Here is a 16,754-nt window from a genome sequence, read left to right on the forward strand (position 1 = left end):
TTTTTGTCACAATCATGCCATGAATGTATTCTTTACGGTGACCATCATTTGATTAGATTTTCATTAATATTTTACATAACATGCACATTTTATCAACACTTAGACAGCTTCTGAAAGGTACAACTTTGAGGAGCCATAAAAAACAAACCAAGTGACCTAAATCTTTATACTTTATAGATTTGTGACCACAACGGCATGGGCAATGCACCACCAACAGGAAATTTGAATCAGAGAAGGGGCCGTTTTGGAAACCGGCCCTTTGAAAAATTACAAGATAACTTGTTTTTTTCAATAATTAGTAAGGTGTGTTTATTATGTGCCACTATTAATTAAGGATTGAACGTATGTCAGATTACAGTTACAGAAAATATGAATGCAATATGGTTGAGTTAGGACGTCATGAGTATTTATCTGTCACCCAGATTGCATTCATATTGGCTGTAATTGCAATCTGACAGACGTTCAAACGTTATATTTACATTTCCTCATACGACCTGTCTTTTATTAATTAGTCGGATGAGCTTAATGTATATTTCCTGCTGCCGCAAAATCTCACTGGTTCAATTCTTGGAACAGCCGCAGACGGCCATTATTGGACCGAAAACTTTCCAAACAACGATGGCCATTAAAAAATGTAACCAGGCGACAACTGTTACACGCAGCTAAATGCTATAACTTACTTTCCTATTTTGGATGTCTTCATTGTTTGCATGAACCAAACGACAACAACAAGATGGATGACATCGTAGAAATTGATGACGTTGCTGTAACGGTGGGAGTGGTTGCTTACACTGACTCATGGAAACCGTGGTCATGTGACCAAATAATGCAGACTGCAGTTACTGCCCAGTAACTGCATGTGGACTTTCCTTAGAGTTTATGGAAAATGGGAAGGGAATATAAGATATAAAGCGTTACCTGTGGCCAAGAAGGTTACGACAACCCTCTTGAACGAAGAAATCTATCAGCAGAGTCTACCACTTTGTAAAGTGAGAGACGAACGTAACAGGTGATTGATAATATTAATATTGTGCCAGGTTTCAAACCGAAAGTTTAGAACTGACAAGAATGTTTAACGTGACGTCAAATACCGACGTTTTGCGGAAGATATACCTCTGGCGTGTCCACTTTTACACTACCTAAATAACTGTATGGCAGAAATAAGCTACCATAGAAATGTCTCTAGACTTGTGTACATGTCAAATCACACAGATATTCTATTGTAACTATTCGTTGTTGATAGGTTACACACATTTGTCGTATTTTGCTTCAAGGAATCGAATGTTCAAAGTTTATTTAAATAACACTTGAACATTTATAAATCAGCCAATATTGATAAAGCGTACACATAGAGACCAAAGCACTTCTGTATTATACAATAACCAGTGTATTGTACAATAACAGATAATTACAGGTGTGTTTAACAATTACAGCGTGTTAAACATATGTAACAAGTGTTTTGTTTATGGCGGTCCCAGTATATAAGTTTCATTTTGTCTTTCTTTTTAATTTCATGGTATATGGTACCTTACTTGATCATATCCATTCCAGGAGAGTTCCCCACTATGAAAAGTATATCTATATTAAAACACACAAACAAACAAACCTTTAAAAAAAATGCAAATACATAATGTTGATTAAGTATTTTTTGTGTATAAAAACAAATTACAGTTACATGTATAATGTGTAAGGAGGCACGGTTGTCTAGTGGTAGGACGCCCGGCTCGTGACCTAAGGGTTGCGGGTACGAGGCACGGCACGGCACGGCACGGCACTGTGTTGTATCTTTGAGCAAGATACTTTACTCCTCTTGTTCCAGTCTACTCAGCTGTAAATAAGTACGTGGTTGGGCAGTGCTAGAACTGTTAAATGCTAGCTGAGAGCGTCAAAATGGCAGCACCGACTTTATGCTCAAAAGTGAGCTGAGAAAGATATTAGCTGGTTGCAAAGGCCCTATCACACCGGAGAATAATTTGTGAACCGCTTTGAGACGACCTATGGACTAGGTTGTGATAAAGCTGCATATAGGAACCTCGAATTATTACTATCATAAGGTAGCAATTACCTTTAACTCTAACTTAAACTACAGGTTGAATGTATATCGTTGATGTATGGTTAGCTGTGTGTAAGTTGTCTATCGTATCATTAGAAATACCTTTTTGATTGACCTTCGCGACATAACTGTTATGTCCACCTGTTTGATGAGTTTAAGTCCTAATAACTATATATTGTCTTTGACAATTCTGTGTGACGTTGCGCTATTTCTCCCATAAAATCTATTTTCTTTATTGATGTTGCCTATGACGTCCTAAATGATATAACTTGTACTGCTGACATTGTCCCTTTTGAACTACGTCAACGAGAAGACGGAAATCAAAATAATCCATTCAACCAATCAGTCAATCAAATATTTACTTCTGAGATCATCAAAATAATGATATACCTTAAAATAGTAATACAAATGTAAACTATCTGAAACTTATCCTGTGCCATATACAGAACTGGATATAAAAGTTAACCCAGAAGATATTGCCTCCTGTTATCTGTAACGTGATGGAGACGATGGTTAGACAACCCATTGGAAACTCTAGACAGCACATCGGAACATCTAGACAACCAATTGAAAACTCTAGAAAGCACATCGGAAACTCTGGACAGCAGATCGGAAACTCTGGACAGCACATCGGAAACTATAGACAACACATCGGAAACTCAAGACAACACATCGGAAACTCTGGACAGCACATCGGAAACTCTAGACAAAATATCGGAAACTCTGGACAGCACATCGAAAACTCTAGACAGCACATCGGAAACTCTAGACAGCACATCGGAAACTCTGGACAGCACATCGGAAACTCTAGACAGCACATCGGAAACTCTAGATAGAACATCGGATACTCTAGATAGCACATCGGAAACTCTAGACAACACATCGAAAACTCTAGACAGCACATCAGAAACTATAGCGAACACATCGGAAACTCTAGACAACACATCGGAAACTCTAGACAGCACATCGGAAACTGTAGATAGAACATCGGATACTCTAGATAGCACATCGGAAACTCTAGACAGCACATCAGAAACTATAGACAGCACATCAGAAAATATAGACAACACATCGGAAACTCTAGATAGCACATCGGAAACTCTAGACAACACATCGAAAACTCTAGACAGCACATCAGAAACTATAGAGAACACATCGGAAACTCTAGACAACACATCGGAAACTCTAGACAGCACATCGGAAACTCTAGATAGAACATCGGATACTCTAGATAGCACATCGGAAACTCTAGACAGCACATCAGAAACTATAGACAGCACATCAGAAAATATAGACAACACATCGGAAACTCTAGACAGCACATCGGAAACTAAAGACAACACATCAGAAACTCTAAACAACACATCGGAAACTCTAGACAACAAATGGGAAACTCTAGACAGCACATCGGAAACTCTAGATAGAACATCGGACACTCTAGACTGCACATCGGAAAACTCTGTACAACACATCAGAAACTCTAGACAGCACATCGGATACTCTAGATAGCACATCGGAAACTCTAGATAGAACATCGGATACTCTAGATAGCACATCGGAAACTCTAGACAGCACATCGGAAACTCTAGACACCACATTGGAAAACTCTGGACGACACTTCGGAAACTCTAAACAGCACATCGGAAACTCTAGACAACACATCGGAAAACTCTGGACAACACTTCGGAAACTCTAGACAACACATAGGAAACTCTAGACAACAAATGGGAAACTCTAGACAGCACATCGGAAACTCTGGACAGCACATCGGAAACTCTAGACAACACATCGGATACTCTGGATAGCACATCGGAAACTCTAGACAACACATCGGAAAACTCTGGACAACACATCGGAAACTTTAGACAGCACATCGGATACTCTGGATAGCACATCGGAAACTCTAGATAGAACATCGGATACTCTAGATAGCACATCGGAAACTCTAGACACCACATTGGAAAACTCTGGACGACACTTCGGAAACTCTAGACAGCACATCGGAAACTCTAGACAACACATAGGAAAACTCTGGACAACACTTCGGTAACTCTAGACAGCACATCGGAAACTCTTAGACAGCAAAACGGAAACTCTAGACAGAACATCGGAAACTCTAGACAGAACATCGGAAAATCTGTAGGCAAACTAGCAGCATGCCTTCTCCGAACTGCTCTTATTCCCGGACATGTGTGCCGAGTCTCCGGATAATAGGTTGTTGTTAACTGAACGTGGATTACAAGAAAACCATTGACACCGGTCCCTCAAAGTGCACACTCGTTATATCACTTCCGGGTTATTGCAAGGTCGAAGTATGTGGCCACCTCTTTTATGATTTTCTCGGAACTGCTTGTATTGAAACGCAATTGTTTGCAGATGACACTCGAGAATAGCTTATAACAAAGGCAGGGACAGGAACATACAAGTACGAGAGAAATATTTAAATGTAACGGATGAGTGGAGACGCAAGAGCTCCTCAACACGAGCCCTGGGAAATGTAAATAGGCATACTGGTGGATCAAAAAATTTAATATTGAGTGTTTACATCGTACAACCATCACGAGAATATAAGCTGTGAGTGATTGTTCATTAATTTCGAAGATCATATATGCCGTCTGTCTGCTCACCATCAGAAGGGTATTGCAGTTCATGGATGTGTAAAATTTCTTAGTCTATAACTTGTTGTGCATGCAAAATTTGAAACAATCACACTGACTGGAGAGTGTAGAGAGATTATTATACCTATACTACTTATAGAAGACTGGAATCACCGAAATACGCTACTAAATATTCAATATGATGTACGATATAAATGCGTGTAATTTTGCCATGCTTTCGAATTATCACGTTCACATACACCAAAAGAGGGAACTCCAAACAAATGTAAAAAAATAAACCTGAACGTTACGTGACCAGTATAATGTCCAGAGACTGTCAGCTATAGTAAACCTACAATACAATTATGTGATAGACTTTGTATCTATTTGCTATAGTAAACCTACAATACAATTATGTGATAGACTTTGTATCTATTTGCTATAGTAAACCTACAAAACAATTATGTGATAGACTTTGTATATATTGTATCTCTAACTCTGTTGAATAAGAAATTCATTTTTTTTATTTGATTGTGATAATTATAATGAAATCAGGGAACCTCTTTTTTATAAATGCTAATCATAAGTCATCATTTTTGTTTAGATATGAATCCGAAGGATGAGTTTATGTCTCTAATGAATGAGGCATCTCCGCAGTGTTTTATAGCTAGAATAATAGTGTTATGCATGAGAAAACGTGGTTCTTTTAACCATGATTGATAACTCTTATTATGTTCTGTGTCTCGTAAGTCAATATCTGACTGGGTATTTTAGAAATCATGCATTATTTTAGTCAACACTAATATATATATATATATATTTTAAAATGTGTGACACGCAAATAAAACATTTATTATTAATATTATTTATAAAAAATAGTATCTTTGGAAAGTAACTATTTTACAGTCCGTTTGGTTTAACCAGGAACAAACTTCAAGTGGACGAGAACGAGGTTACAAAACATCAGTGTTAGAAAGACAACATATGAAGATTAGTTTAGAAAAAAAAACAATATAAGTTTATCTTTAAAATCCTAGGCCAAATTAACCGGCCATTAATTTTGACTATTATATATAATAATGATCCGTTACAGTAACAGTCAAGTGTAGAGTTTTTTTTATGAATTATGTATTGCAAATTAATTTTGAATTGTTAACATTGAAGGATAGACTATAACTAAGAGGACAGCAGGCCTTGTTGTATGTTTATTGACATTAAATGCGCTTTGTAAGATCGTAGCGAGTGCTATTGGCTGAGCCAAATAAAATATAGAATCGTTGCAAAACTTTAAATGGTATACGGTGTGGTACGTGTAGAAGGTATAAAGTATGGCTTGTTGCCAACGTTAAACAATGTTAGAGCGATCCACTATTGTGGTAAGTACCTTAGCTGCCCTTCTACACAGGAAATAACACCGACACATCGTGGTATTACTAACATAGAAAACAACACCTACACAGACAACTATCATTTGACGGTTTTCCAAGTTTTATCTCAAACATTCCCCCGTAAAACCATCGCTCTATAAATAGATTCACCCACTATGATCCGTTTTTACGTAGTTTTATGTTTATAATTTTAAGTAAACACAGTGATATTTTCGTTGGTTACCTGTGTAATCATTATATATTACAATGATTTGTTTAATGACAGTAACTAGTTTTTAGTGTATATAACTACAGGCTGTACAGTATCGAATTGTAGGTATACATGCGTATACTACGTTATATCAATGTTCGAGGTAGTTCTATACACGGAATACCGATAACACTCGGGTTAACCTGAAAAACAATCTAAATATATACACGACCTACTTTACATCAACAAGTTTCGGTATCCTGTATGGGGTTTTGCGCTTCATTTTTTTTAATAGAACTTAGTAATGGTTGTTCGGATATGTATACTTAATATATTTCTGCTTTCAGACATTATTTTCCAAGCTTGATATACGAAAGGACTTCTCTCCCGGCCACAGTTATACTACAGGAGACCGTGGGGGTTAAACATTACAACTGAAGGTAGGTGAACCGTCCAATACAAATTATTGTAAACTCAATAACTTCATTTTACACCATTACTAGAGAAAATGTCCTCTAACACTTAAACAGGTGCCTTGTGTATAATGATGTCCACTGGTGGGAATGTCCTCTACCACCTTAACAGGTGTCTTGTATATAACTAAGTCCACTGGAAGGAAATGTCCTCTACCGCTTAAACAGGTGTCATGTATATAATGATGTCCACTGGAGGGAAATGTCCCCGACCACTTAAACAGGTGTCCTGTGTATAATGATGTCAACTGGTGGGAAATGTCCTCGACCACTTCAACACGTGTCCTGTGTATAATGATGTCCACTGGTGGGAAATGTCCTCGACCACTTCAACACGTGTCCTGTGTATAATGATGTCCACTGGTGGGAAATGTCCTCGACCACTTAAACACGTGTCCTGTAGATAATGATGTCCACTGGTGGGAAATGTCCTCTAACACTTAAACAGGTGCCCTGTATATAATGATCAGGTTATCAGGTCCCTGTCGGCAACTGTTCCTAGATTCGAGAAAAAAACAATCTCAAAAGAAAACAATATTTTGCGATACTTTTGTGTTCGGGGGTAAAAAAAACAATGGAAAAAGCTAGACAGAGATCAACCCCTGGATCTCAGTTTATTTCATGTATTCTGTCGCTCTAGCCGGGTAAGCTAACTGGCCAACGGAAGTGCTATAGGGACAGGGATCCTTAACATAGCAAGCTACATCATTGATGCTAAAATTGTCACAATTACTCAGCAAATATCGTTAACACTTAAGTTTCCTTATTTTACAGAGCATGCTCCATCTTCCACTACCGCGCGACAAACATTGCTATGCCCCTGAACGCGTTGCTAAGGTGATGTCCTTGGGCGTGGTTTCTGACGTAGGGGTCACCAGGCTAGCGATGAATGATGAATGATATACCAGATCTGATCACCGTTGCCAAAAATGGAAATTTACAGGTATGTTATGACGTCAACGTCGTGACATCTTTTGCAAAATGAAGGTGATTTTTTTTTTAATATCATGTATGTTTGAATTAAAGCGCTTATGGACAGAAGTCAAATATCACGTCATTAAACGCTGACACTAATTCATTAACCACCAACTGTTACATTGTTAAAAATGCAATAATAAATTTACATTCTGTTGCCTTCAACAGCAGGTAGAAAACTTATTGAGGCAAAACTTTTCTGTGCATATTCGGGGCAAAGACGACGAGACCGCACTCTACTGGAGCTCATGTCGCGGTCACGTGCAGATCTGTAAAGCGCTCCTTGACAGCGAGAGTGACGTCAATGCGCGTGTAGCGTGGGGTTCCACAGCGCTACACGCAGCCGCAGACCGAGGCCATATCCAGTGTGTTGACCTCCTCATCCGGCGGTAGGTACCAAAACTAGTGTTACCTCTACCGAAAACATATTGACATATACTTAATGAGCGGTAAACATGCGAATATCGACAGTGAAAGCAGTCCATAACTTCATTAGTCAGTGGGAACTTTGGTGATCACATTCGAATGTTGACCATGTTGTGCCAAATGTGATGAAATGTCTGATTAATATTTCTTACTACAGCGTCTTTCAGTACTATTTGTTTGAGAAAACCGCATCTAAATTATATATACAATAAACAACGTTGAACTTTCGTTGTTGATATAAAGAAGTATTGCCTCACGTCAGGATGGGTGATTATCCTTGAATACCAAACATGTCTCTCTTTTTTTTGTTACAGAGGCGCCAATGTGAACATTCAGAACAAACGAGGGGACACGCCGCTTCACGTCGGAGCCTACCGAGGACACATTGAGATAGTTCGGCTCTTGGTTCGGGCGCAACCGGACCTCTTCATTAAAAACGACAAAGGCCGAACGGCGGCGGACGAAGCGGAGGGCAATAGCCACCACCATACGTCGACGTATCTGTACCAGCAGATGCTCCGTAAGTAAAATACGTCAGATATCGGGTAAGATAAGGCCATTACTCGTATTAAAAAGGACACATAATTAATAGAATGTCATTGTTTAAGGATCGAAGTATTGTCTTGTTACATCTCAGCAGCAAGTCATAGTACATTGTTCATAACCATAAGAACGCTAATGGTTTGATGCTTTTCTTGCTCCGGATAACGTAAGACCAATGTAAGAAGCAAACATGTGTATGTTGGTGGCATTGGAATTCCTCGAAATTCCAGGGGTATGTTCACTTACATATCCCAATTCAGAAAACAATGATGGAGTAATAGAATCCTCCTCACCTTGAGATTGTGACAGAGAATTCACCCAATCTCCGGGTGATGTTTTAGTTGTCTAACCCTCATGCCGAATAACCAAATCATCGGCCCGAGGGTTGGAGATTTTTCTGTTACACCCTAAAGATAGGATATAATTACAGCTAAATATAATAACTTAAGTCATAAACCAACCGACAGTGGTCTAGCATGTTTGTAAACAGAAACGCGTGTGGCGTACGCCTATTGCCCTTTACTTTTATGTCATTATTCAGCGCGAGGCTAACTTCCTCCAGAAAGTGACTAGCCGATTTTCCCAGGCTAAACCTGTGAGCGGTGGGAGAGATCATGACCAATATAATGCTCTCTTTCTATTCGATTCTAAATCTTCTTGCAATTGTTTCACGGGCAATAATACAACATTATTGGTATTTTATTTTCAGCTTTTAACCAGAACCCGTTTTCCGACCACAACCGCGCTTTACCGCCACCTAATTACGAACAAACGTTACCTCAGCGGTCAGCTCGAAGTCGTCCTGGGTCTCAGAGTCAGGAAGAGAACGCTACACAAGGTCAATGGTATGCAAGTCTCGGTAGCCTTCCAGCTCAAGGGCAATACCAAAATGCAAATGAAACGAACGGAGGGATGGAGCAGGTTCATTCTTTTTCTGGATTTCATCAATACGCCGATGAAACATCATGCAACTCTTTTCCAGGAGCTTCTCCGGAAAAGGGGAAAGTTTCAGATAGCAGCTTCCTCCGATATCGGGATGATCTTAAAGGGTTCCGCAGGAGAACAGAGCCCGAGGAAAGCATGGACGAAGGAACAGTTCCGTGGACTGAAGATAGAGCGAACAAAGAAAACAGTCGGACTAAACTGTGTAGACGGGAGTCTATAAATGGTCAGTGTAATAATATCAATGTAGATGTAGCTATGCGATACAAAAGTCCTAAGATCGCTCGGGAAGGAAGTGACAGAGAACAAAATGGAGGAATTACCACAAAAGTGTTGTCAGAGTTTCAGCCTTGCAATCCTCCAGTATTCTCCGGAGATGATAAAAATGGCGGTCTACCGTTATTAGGGTCGTGTGACGATGTGCGCATGTCCCAACAGTGCCTAGCCACATCCGTTAGACCCTCGCGGATTTCCGTCGGATGTGTAAGGGAAGTAGTAGGAAATATGCATAATGAAACTATTGAGAATTTCTCAGAAACATTACAAATGGAATTATTCAAAAAACAAGAAATGGTGGAAAATTTACAAAAGGAAAATGCAAATCTGCAGCAACAACTAACATTAATGAAAAAAACGTTTCACCAATTTTCCAGTGCATGCCAAATACTAAAACATGAAAATGCCCAACTACGACTTTCCCATAAAGAAAGGACTGGGAAAACGCACAAATCGCCACATTCTACCTCACAACTTTCACTCAGCGGCTTTATACACTTCCTTGATAAAGTTTCCAGAGGAGGAAGTGTATATTCCCATAGTGACCAAATGTTATTGATCCTTAAGGAAAGCTTATATTCCCATTGGTTAAAATATGTCCCTCCTAGTCAGTTAGATGTGCCAAATAAGGAATGGTTGCCAGGGAAGGACTTTACACTGATCGGTGAACAGCCAATGAACCAGCTTTCAGGCGGCACGAGGGATGGGTGCTGCTCTCTGGTGTTCCAAATCAAACACAAAGGTCAAACACAGATCCTGAAGGTATTAATTATACAGTGACGTCTACCCGTATGTATCTGTAATGTACCATCATGTATATTACCGAGATCATTGCTACTCCTGTATATTACCGAGATCATTGCTACTCATGTATATTACCGAGATCAGTGCTACTCCTGTATATTTACCGAGATCATTTCTACTCTTGTATATTTACCGAGATCATTTCATTGCTACTCTTGTATATTTACCGATATCATTGCTACTCTTGTATATTTACCGAGATCATTTCATTGCTTCTCTTGTATATTTACCGAGATCATTGCTTCTCTTGTATATTTACCGAGATCATTTCATTGCTTCTCTTGTATATTTACCGAGATCATTTCATTGCTTCTCTTGTATATTTACCGAGATCATTGCTGCTCCTGTATATTTACCGAGATCATTGCTTCTCTTGTATATTTACCGAGATCATTGCTTCTCTTGTATATTTACCGAGATCATTTCATTGCTTCTCTTGTATATTTACCGAGATCATTGCTACTCTTGTATATTTACGGAGATCATTGCTACTCTTGTATATTTACCAAGATCATTGCTACTCTTGTATATTTACCGATATCATTGCTACTCTTGTATATTTACCGATATCATTGCTACTCTTGTATATTTACCGATATCATTGCTACTCTTGTATATTTACCGATATCATTGCTACTCTTGTATATTTACCGATATCATTGCTACTCTTGTATATTTACCGAGATCATTGCTGCTCCTGTATATTTACCGAGATCATTGCTACTCCTGTATATTTACCGAGATCATTTCTACTCCTGTATATTTACCGAGATCATTTCTACTCTTGTATATTTACCGAGATCATTGCTGCTCCTGTATATTTACCGAGATCATTGCTTCTCTTGTATATTTACCGAGATCATTGCTCCTCCTGTATATTTACCGAGATCATTGCTCCTCCTGTATATTTACCGAGATCATTGCTACTGCTGTATATTTACCGAGATCATTGCTCCTCTTGTATATTTACCTAGATCATTGCTACTCCTGTATATTACCGAGATCATTGCTACTCTTGTATGTTTACCGAGATCATTGCTACTCTTGTATGTTTACCGAGATCATTGCTACTCTTGTATATTTACGGAGATCATTGCTACTCTTGTATATTTACCGAGATCATTGCTACTCTTGTATATTTACCGAGATCATTTCATTGCTACTCCTGTATATTTACCGAGATCATTGCTACTCCTGCATATTTACCGAGATCATTGCTACTCTTGTATATTTACCTAGATCATTTCATTGCTTCTCTTGTATTTTTACCGAGATCATTGCTACTCTTGTATATTTACCAAGATCATTGCTACTCCTGTATATTTACCGAGATCATTGCTACTCCTGTATATTTACCGAGATCATTGCTACTCTTGTATATTTACCTAGATCATTTCATTGCTACTCTTGTATATTTACCGAGATCATTGCTACTCCTGTTTATTTACCGAGATCATTTCATTGCTACTCCTGTATATATACCGAGATCATTGCTACTCCTGTTTATTTACCGAGATCATTTCTACTCCTGTATATTTACAGAGATCATTGCTACTCTTGTATATCTACGGAGATCAGTGCTACTCTTGTATATTTACCGATATCATTGCTTCTCTTGTTAATTTACCGAGATAATTGCTACTCATGTATATTACCGAGATCAGTGCTACTCCTGTATATTTTCCGAGATCATTGCTACTCATGTATTTTACCGAGATCATTGCGTCTCTTGTATATTTACCGAGACCATTGCTACTCTTGTATATTTCCCGAGATCATTTCATTGCTACTCCTGTATATTTTCCGAGATCATTGCTTCTCTTGTATATTTACCGAGACCATTGCTACTCTTGTATAGTTACCGAGATCATTGCTACTCTTGTATATTTACCGAGATCATTGCTTCTCTTGTTAATTTACCGAGATCATTGCTACTCCTGTATATTTACCGAGATCATTGCTACTCTTGTATATTTACCGAGATCATTGCTACTCCTGTTGTTACCGATACCGACCGAGATCAATGTCTCTCATTGTTACTAATGTAATTACTAAATAATTCCAACTTATGTAATTTCTAGATCATCCTCACTAGTTTGATGACAAGAATATTGCGGGTAGTGTAATTAATAAATTAATGTCAATAATGTAATTGATAGATCAGTGCCAATAGTACAATTACAATTTTGTAATTTCTAAATCATTGCTAATAGAACAGTTACAAGATCATTGTCAATAGTTAAATGACAATACCATTGCTTATTTTGTAATTACAATATCATTGTTAATAATGTAATTACAATTACTAGATTATTGTCAATAATGTAATTACTAAATCATTTCATGTAGTGTCATTAGTAGATCATTACCAGTATTGCAATACCTACAGCAGTATTATTGTTGTAATCACTAGATCATAGACACAATCAAAATAACTTAATTGTCACTCGGAAATTGATACAGAGCTCCAACCTAAATGGTGTTGAAAACAAGCACATTACAACTGATGTTGATATCGAGTCTATATCCACTCAGATGTTGATATCGAGTCCTTATCCACTCAGATGTTGATATCGAGTCTATATCCACTCAGATGTTGGTATCGAGTCTATATCCACTCAGATGTTGATATCGAGTCTATATCCACTCAGATATTGGTGTCATTGTCTCTTAATTAGCATACAGAGTTCAAGGTTACTCATTAAACAGTAGACAACTGGCTCACTTCAACTCGGATTTCGGTTTCAAGCTCATAAACCTGTAAAATCTGGTGTGGTTTATCAGTGTCTTCTTCTTATGGTAAATCGGAGGAAATAAGAGAAGGCATGTTGTATCTCATTGCATGTGTTTTGTAAGCGCTGGATAATTTGGGGACTCCTACATAATCGGAGATTTCCTTCAATACATGTCTCCTCTAGTAGCAAGAAAGAAGATATAGACGTTGAAAAGATTTGTTGAAAATAGAAAACATTACGCTTTCAACATTTTGTATTGTCTCAGACAGGGATGAACATACCTATATGTGTCACGTGATCGATGTAAGGCGATAGTGCCCGTTTGTGAATGCTTTTGCTTACGTTAGGTAAAACTCATTTCAAAAATGTGTTAATGAATTCTTAACCAATACGTTATTTCCTCTGTTGTCTCCTAACTCGCCCTTCTATTTCTATGGTAACAGATGATGATAAACCTCATCAATTTGGAGGCTAGCAGCCACGGTCAAGGGTACAGCATGGAACACTTCCTGGCAAATAGTTTCGGCCCGGAGCATCAACTTCCGGTGGCCTTTAACGACCATGTGAACGTTATCAAGGTCAGACACAGCTACACCGGACAAACTAATAGATTCCAGAAATATCTTGGTCTTATCATTCCGACAAAGTTTGATATTCCGATAGAAATGGCATCTCGAACAACGTTTATTGTGTTTGATCATTTCCCAGAATCCTTGAAATCCATGAGTGTCCAGTTCCGGTCTAGTCACTCAGAGCCTTCGTTCGGTCTGGACATTACGTTTGTTCTACAGTTGTTGTACCAAATCCTCTCTGCCGTGTACTACATTCAGAAAAATGGTGTCATCCATCGTGATATCAAGGCGGACAATGTGTTCCTTGACAACTGTTTGAGACCAGTGCTGGCAGACTTTGGGATGGCTCGTACGACTGAGGTGTCCGACTCGTCCATATATTTTACAAATAGTCGAGAGGTTTATGCGGGTAATGCGCATGCGTGGGCACCGGAACTGACAAGATGGAGTATCGATGGTCCACCTAGGAGCATTGAGGAAAGAGTAGGTGTTCAGTATGCTTCAGCTGTGATATACAATGTAGGTTTCAGCAGAACTTTATTTAATACCATCTCGAAAAGTACAATTTTTGCTATTTTAATGACATTTAAAACTATTAAAATGAAGAATAAGAGCATTTATTTGTCTGTACTATGTTGGCGACTGTGGGGTGAGTTTCGAATGAAACCCTCGGAAAATGGCAAAATGAATGCATTCCATCCATTAAACTTACTTTATGTTTGAATAGTTTAACCACTCACCTTTGCTTCCCTCTACAGATGTTACTGAAGGATGTCTACAGTAAATCCGACGCTTATGCCGTCAGTAGGATGTTCTATTGTCTTCTACGACCGCAGTCAGAGGGTAACGCGTTCCCTCAATCATCACGTGATCGGCCTCATTACGAAAACTCTGAAATACCGGAGCTGCCCTCTTTGTATCCGGCAGGATTAAGGTTCGTACTTCGGAACCAAGTTCTCAACGACCCCCTGGACAGGATGACTGACCGGAGGGCTATGCTGTAGTGAGTGGGACTTTTTACATATTCACTACTGATTGTCCATTAGGAGTGGTAATCCTTCTTTAGACATATCTCTATTATGTTTAAATCTTTGCGTTGAATAGAAATTTGTAGAAATGTTTGCGTACGCATTCCTCTCTAGTGATAACTATGTTTGGGGATATCCAGCATTGTACTTTTACCGATTAGGGCCCTGTTCGATATACATAATTCTCTCCTGTGCAGGTTCATAGCCGTGTATGTGGTACATGTGCGTGTTTAGCTTGGTATGAATCCGTATTACCAAAGCTTAAACACTTCAGATCATAAACCATTATACCAAAATAACCTCATATTTAACTTAAAATTGACAGAATTTTGCCTACCATAGAAAATCTTTATATTCAACTCCATGCGAGTAGAAATGATCATCGATGGAAGTGTTGCTTGATTCATAAGTTTGATTGATTTCGTATTTAGAAAAAAATATGTTGAATCCCGCTATTGACCCTCGCTCACCATCAGCCATCTGATCAGGTTTTAGCCTACTCTTTCCTGTAACGTTCTAAGTTTGAACACAGCTTTGGGAAGGTTTTGTGTTTCGGCGATATAGGGGCTTGCTGTTCGTGAGTAATAGGTATAACTGATGTCACTTCCGTGTTTCCAGCGTCGGGATGTTGATGTTTCCTCCAAGTCCTGGCGAGGTTACCATGGAGACACAGACAGCACGTTACTGCCAAGCAAGGATCTTAAAGCTTCTTTCGTTAGACAACAGTGCCAGGTAAGTAAGATCAAACTTTATAAAGAAAATATAAATATTGTAAGGATCATTTTAAACAAGGATTTTACTCTTAAGTAGGTATTGGTTATAAGGCTGGTCCTTTTCGTGTGATAGGATAGATGTTCTGACATGACAGACTGGTGTGAACCTCTCTTCCGCTCGTCGTGATGTCGTGATGTCATGATTTGGCATTCATGATGTCATATTTTTAGCTCACCTGGTCCAAAAGGACCATGGTGAGCTTATGCCATACCGCAGCGTCCGTCGTCCGTCCGTCAACTTTTCCTTTAAAACGCTACTAGTCCTGAACGGCCAAGCAGATTTTGACTAAATTTGGTCTGGAGTAACCTTAGGCCAAGTGGACTCAATTTTGTATAAATGGTGGGTGTGCCAACCCNAAAGGGGAAATAGAGGTAAAACCTTCAAAATCCTTCTTCAACCATCGGGATTAAGGGATTGTATCCTTATTTAGTCTAGATCATCCTTTGGCCAAGGGACTTACTATGTATAAACTGTGGGTATGACCCCCTAGGGGCATAGGGGTGGGGCTCTGTTTGAAATTTGTTATATCTCAAGTACTGGATGGATTTTTCTGAAACTTCATATGTACTTATAATTACAGCACCTACCATGGAGTGCTATATCTTAACTTCATACTAATTATTTCAAACATATCCAGGTGAGCGATGCAGGCCCTCTGGGCCTCTTGTTTACATACGTCATAGTATATGCATCAATGTTAACAAGATAACGCCGGCTAACGAAATAACGCCGGTCAAACGAGATACCACTAGTTAAATGATACTGGGGTCAAAGACAGCGCTGGACAACAGAAACGCCACTGTTAGAACGACTTTGGTTTAAATCGTACTTGTTGTTTCCATAATTGTTGATTTAGTGACTTTTAGTGATATCGAGTCTTTGTGTATCCAGATTGCTATACATTACGGCACGTTCACAGAATCTAAATAAACAATAAGGCCGATTGCGGATTGTGTAATACAATTACACACCGTGTTC

General features: G+C 38.8%; 1 protein-coding gene across 4 annotated transcripts in view; it reads left to right on the top strand.

Moving 5' to 3' along the window:
- LOC110449722 overlaps positions 1–16,754 on the top strand; it is a 65,494-nt gene that overhangs the window by 30,133 nt on the left and 18,607 nt on the right. For 3 of the 4 annotated variants that reach the window (XM_021496768.1, XM_021496767.1, XM_021496769.1), the window contains 8 exons: positions 6,576–6,668; positions 7,476–7,644; positions 7,845–8,065; positions 8,417–8,622; positions 9,355–10,625; positions 13,846–14,457; positions 14,733–14,977; positions 15,621–15,734. In XM_021496768.1, the coding sequence (XP_021352443.1) occupies positions 7,591–7,644; positions 7,845–8,065; positions 8,417–8,622; positions 9,355–10,625; positions 13,846–14,457; positions 14,733–14,977; positions 15,621–15,734 (2,723 nt within the window). In that variant the 5' untranslated portion in view covers positions 6,576–6,668; positions 7,476–7,590. Of the gene's footprint in view, positions 1–4,529; positions 4,628–6,575; positions 6,669–7,475; positions 7,645–7,844; positions 8,066–8,416; positions 8,623–9,354; positions 10,626–13,845; positions 14,458–14,732; positions 14,978–15,620; positions 15,735–16,754 lie in introns of those variants that run through there. The other variant, XM_021496770.1, reaches the window with a different exon arrangement.

The sequence above is a fragment of the Mizuhopecten yessoensis genome, unplaced genomic scaffold (genome assembly GCF_002113885.1).
Source record: "Mizuhopecten yessoensis strain PY_sf001 unplaced genomic scaffold, ASM211388v2 scaffold4805, whole genome shotgun sequence".
In the NCBI taxonomy this organism is placed as follows: domain Eukaryota; kingdom Metazoa; phylum Mollusca; class Bivalvia; order Pectinida; family Pectinidae; genus Mizuhopecten; species Mizuhopecten yessoensis.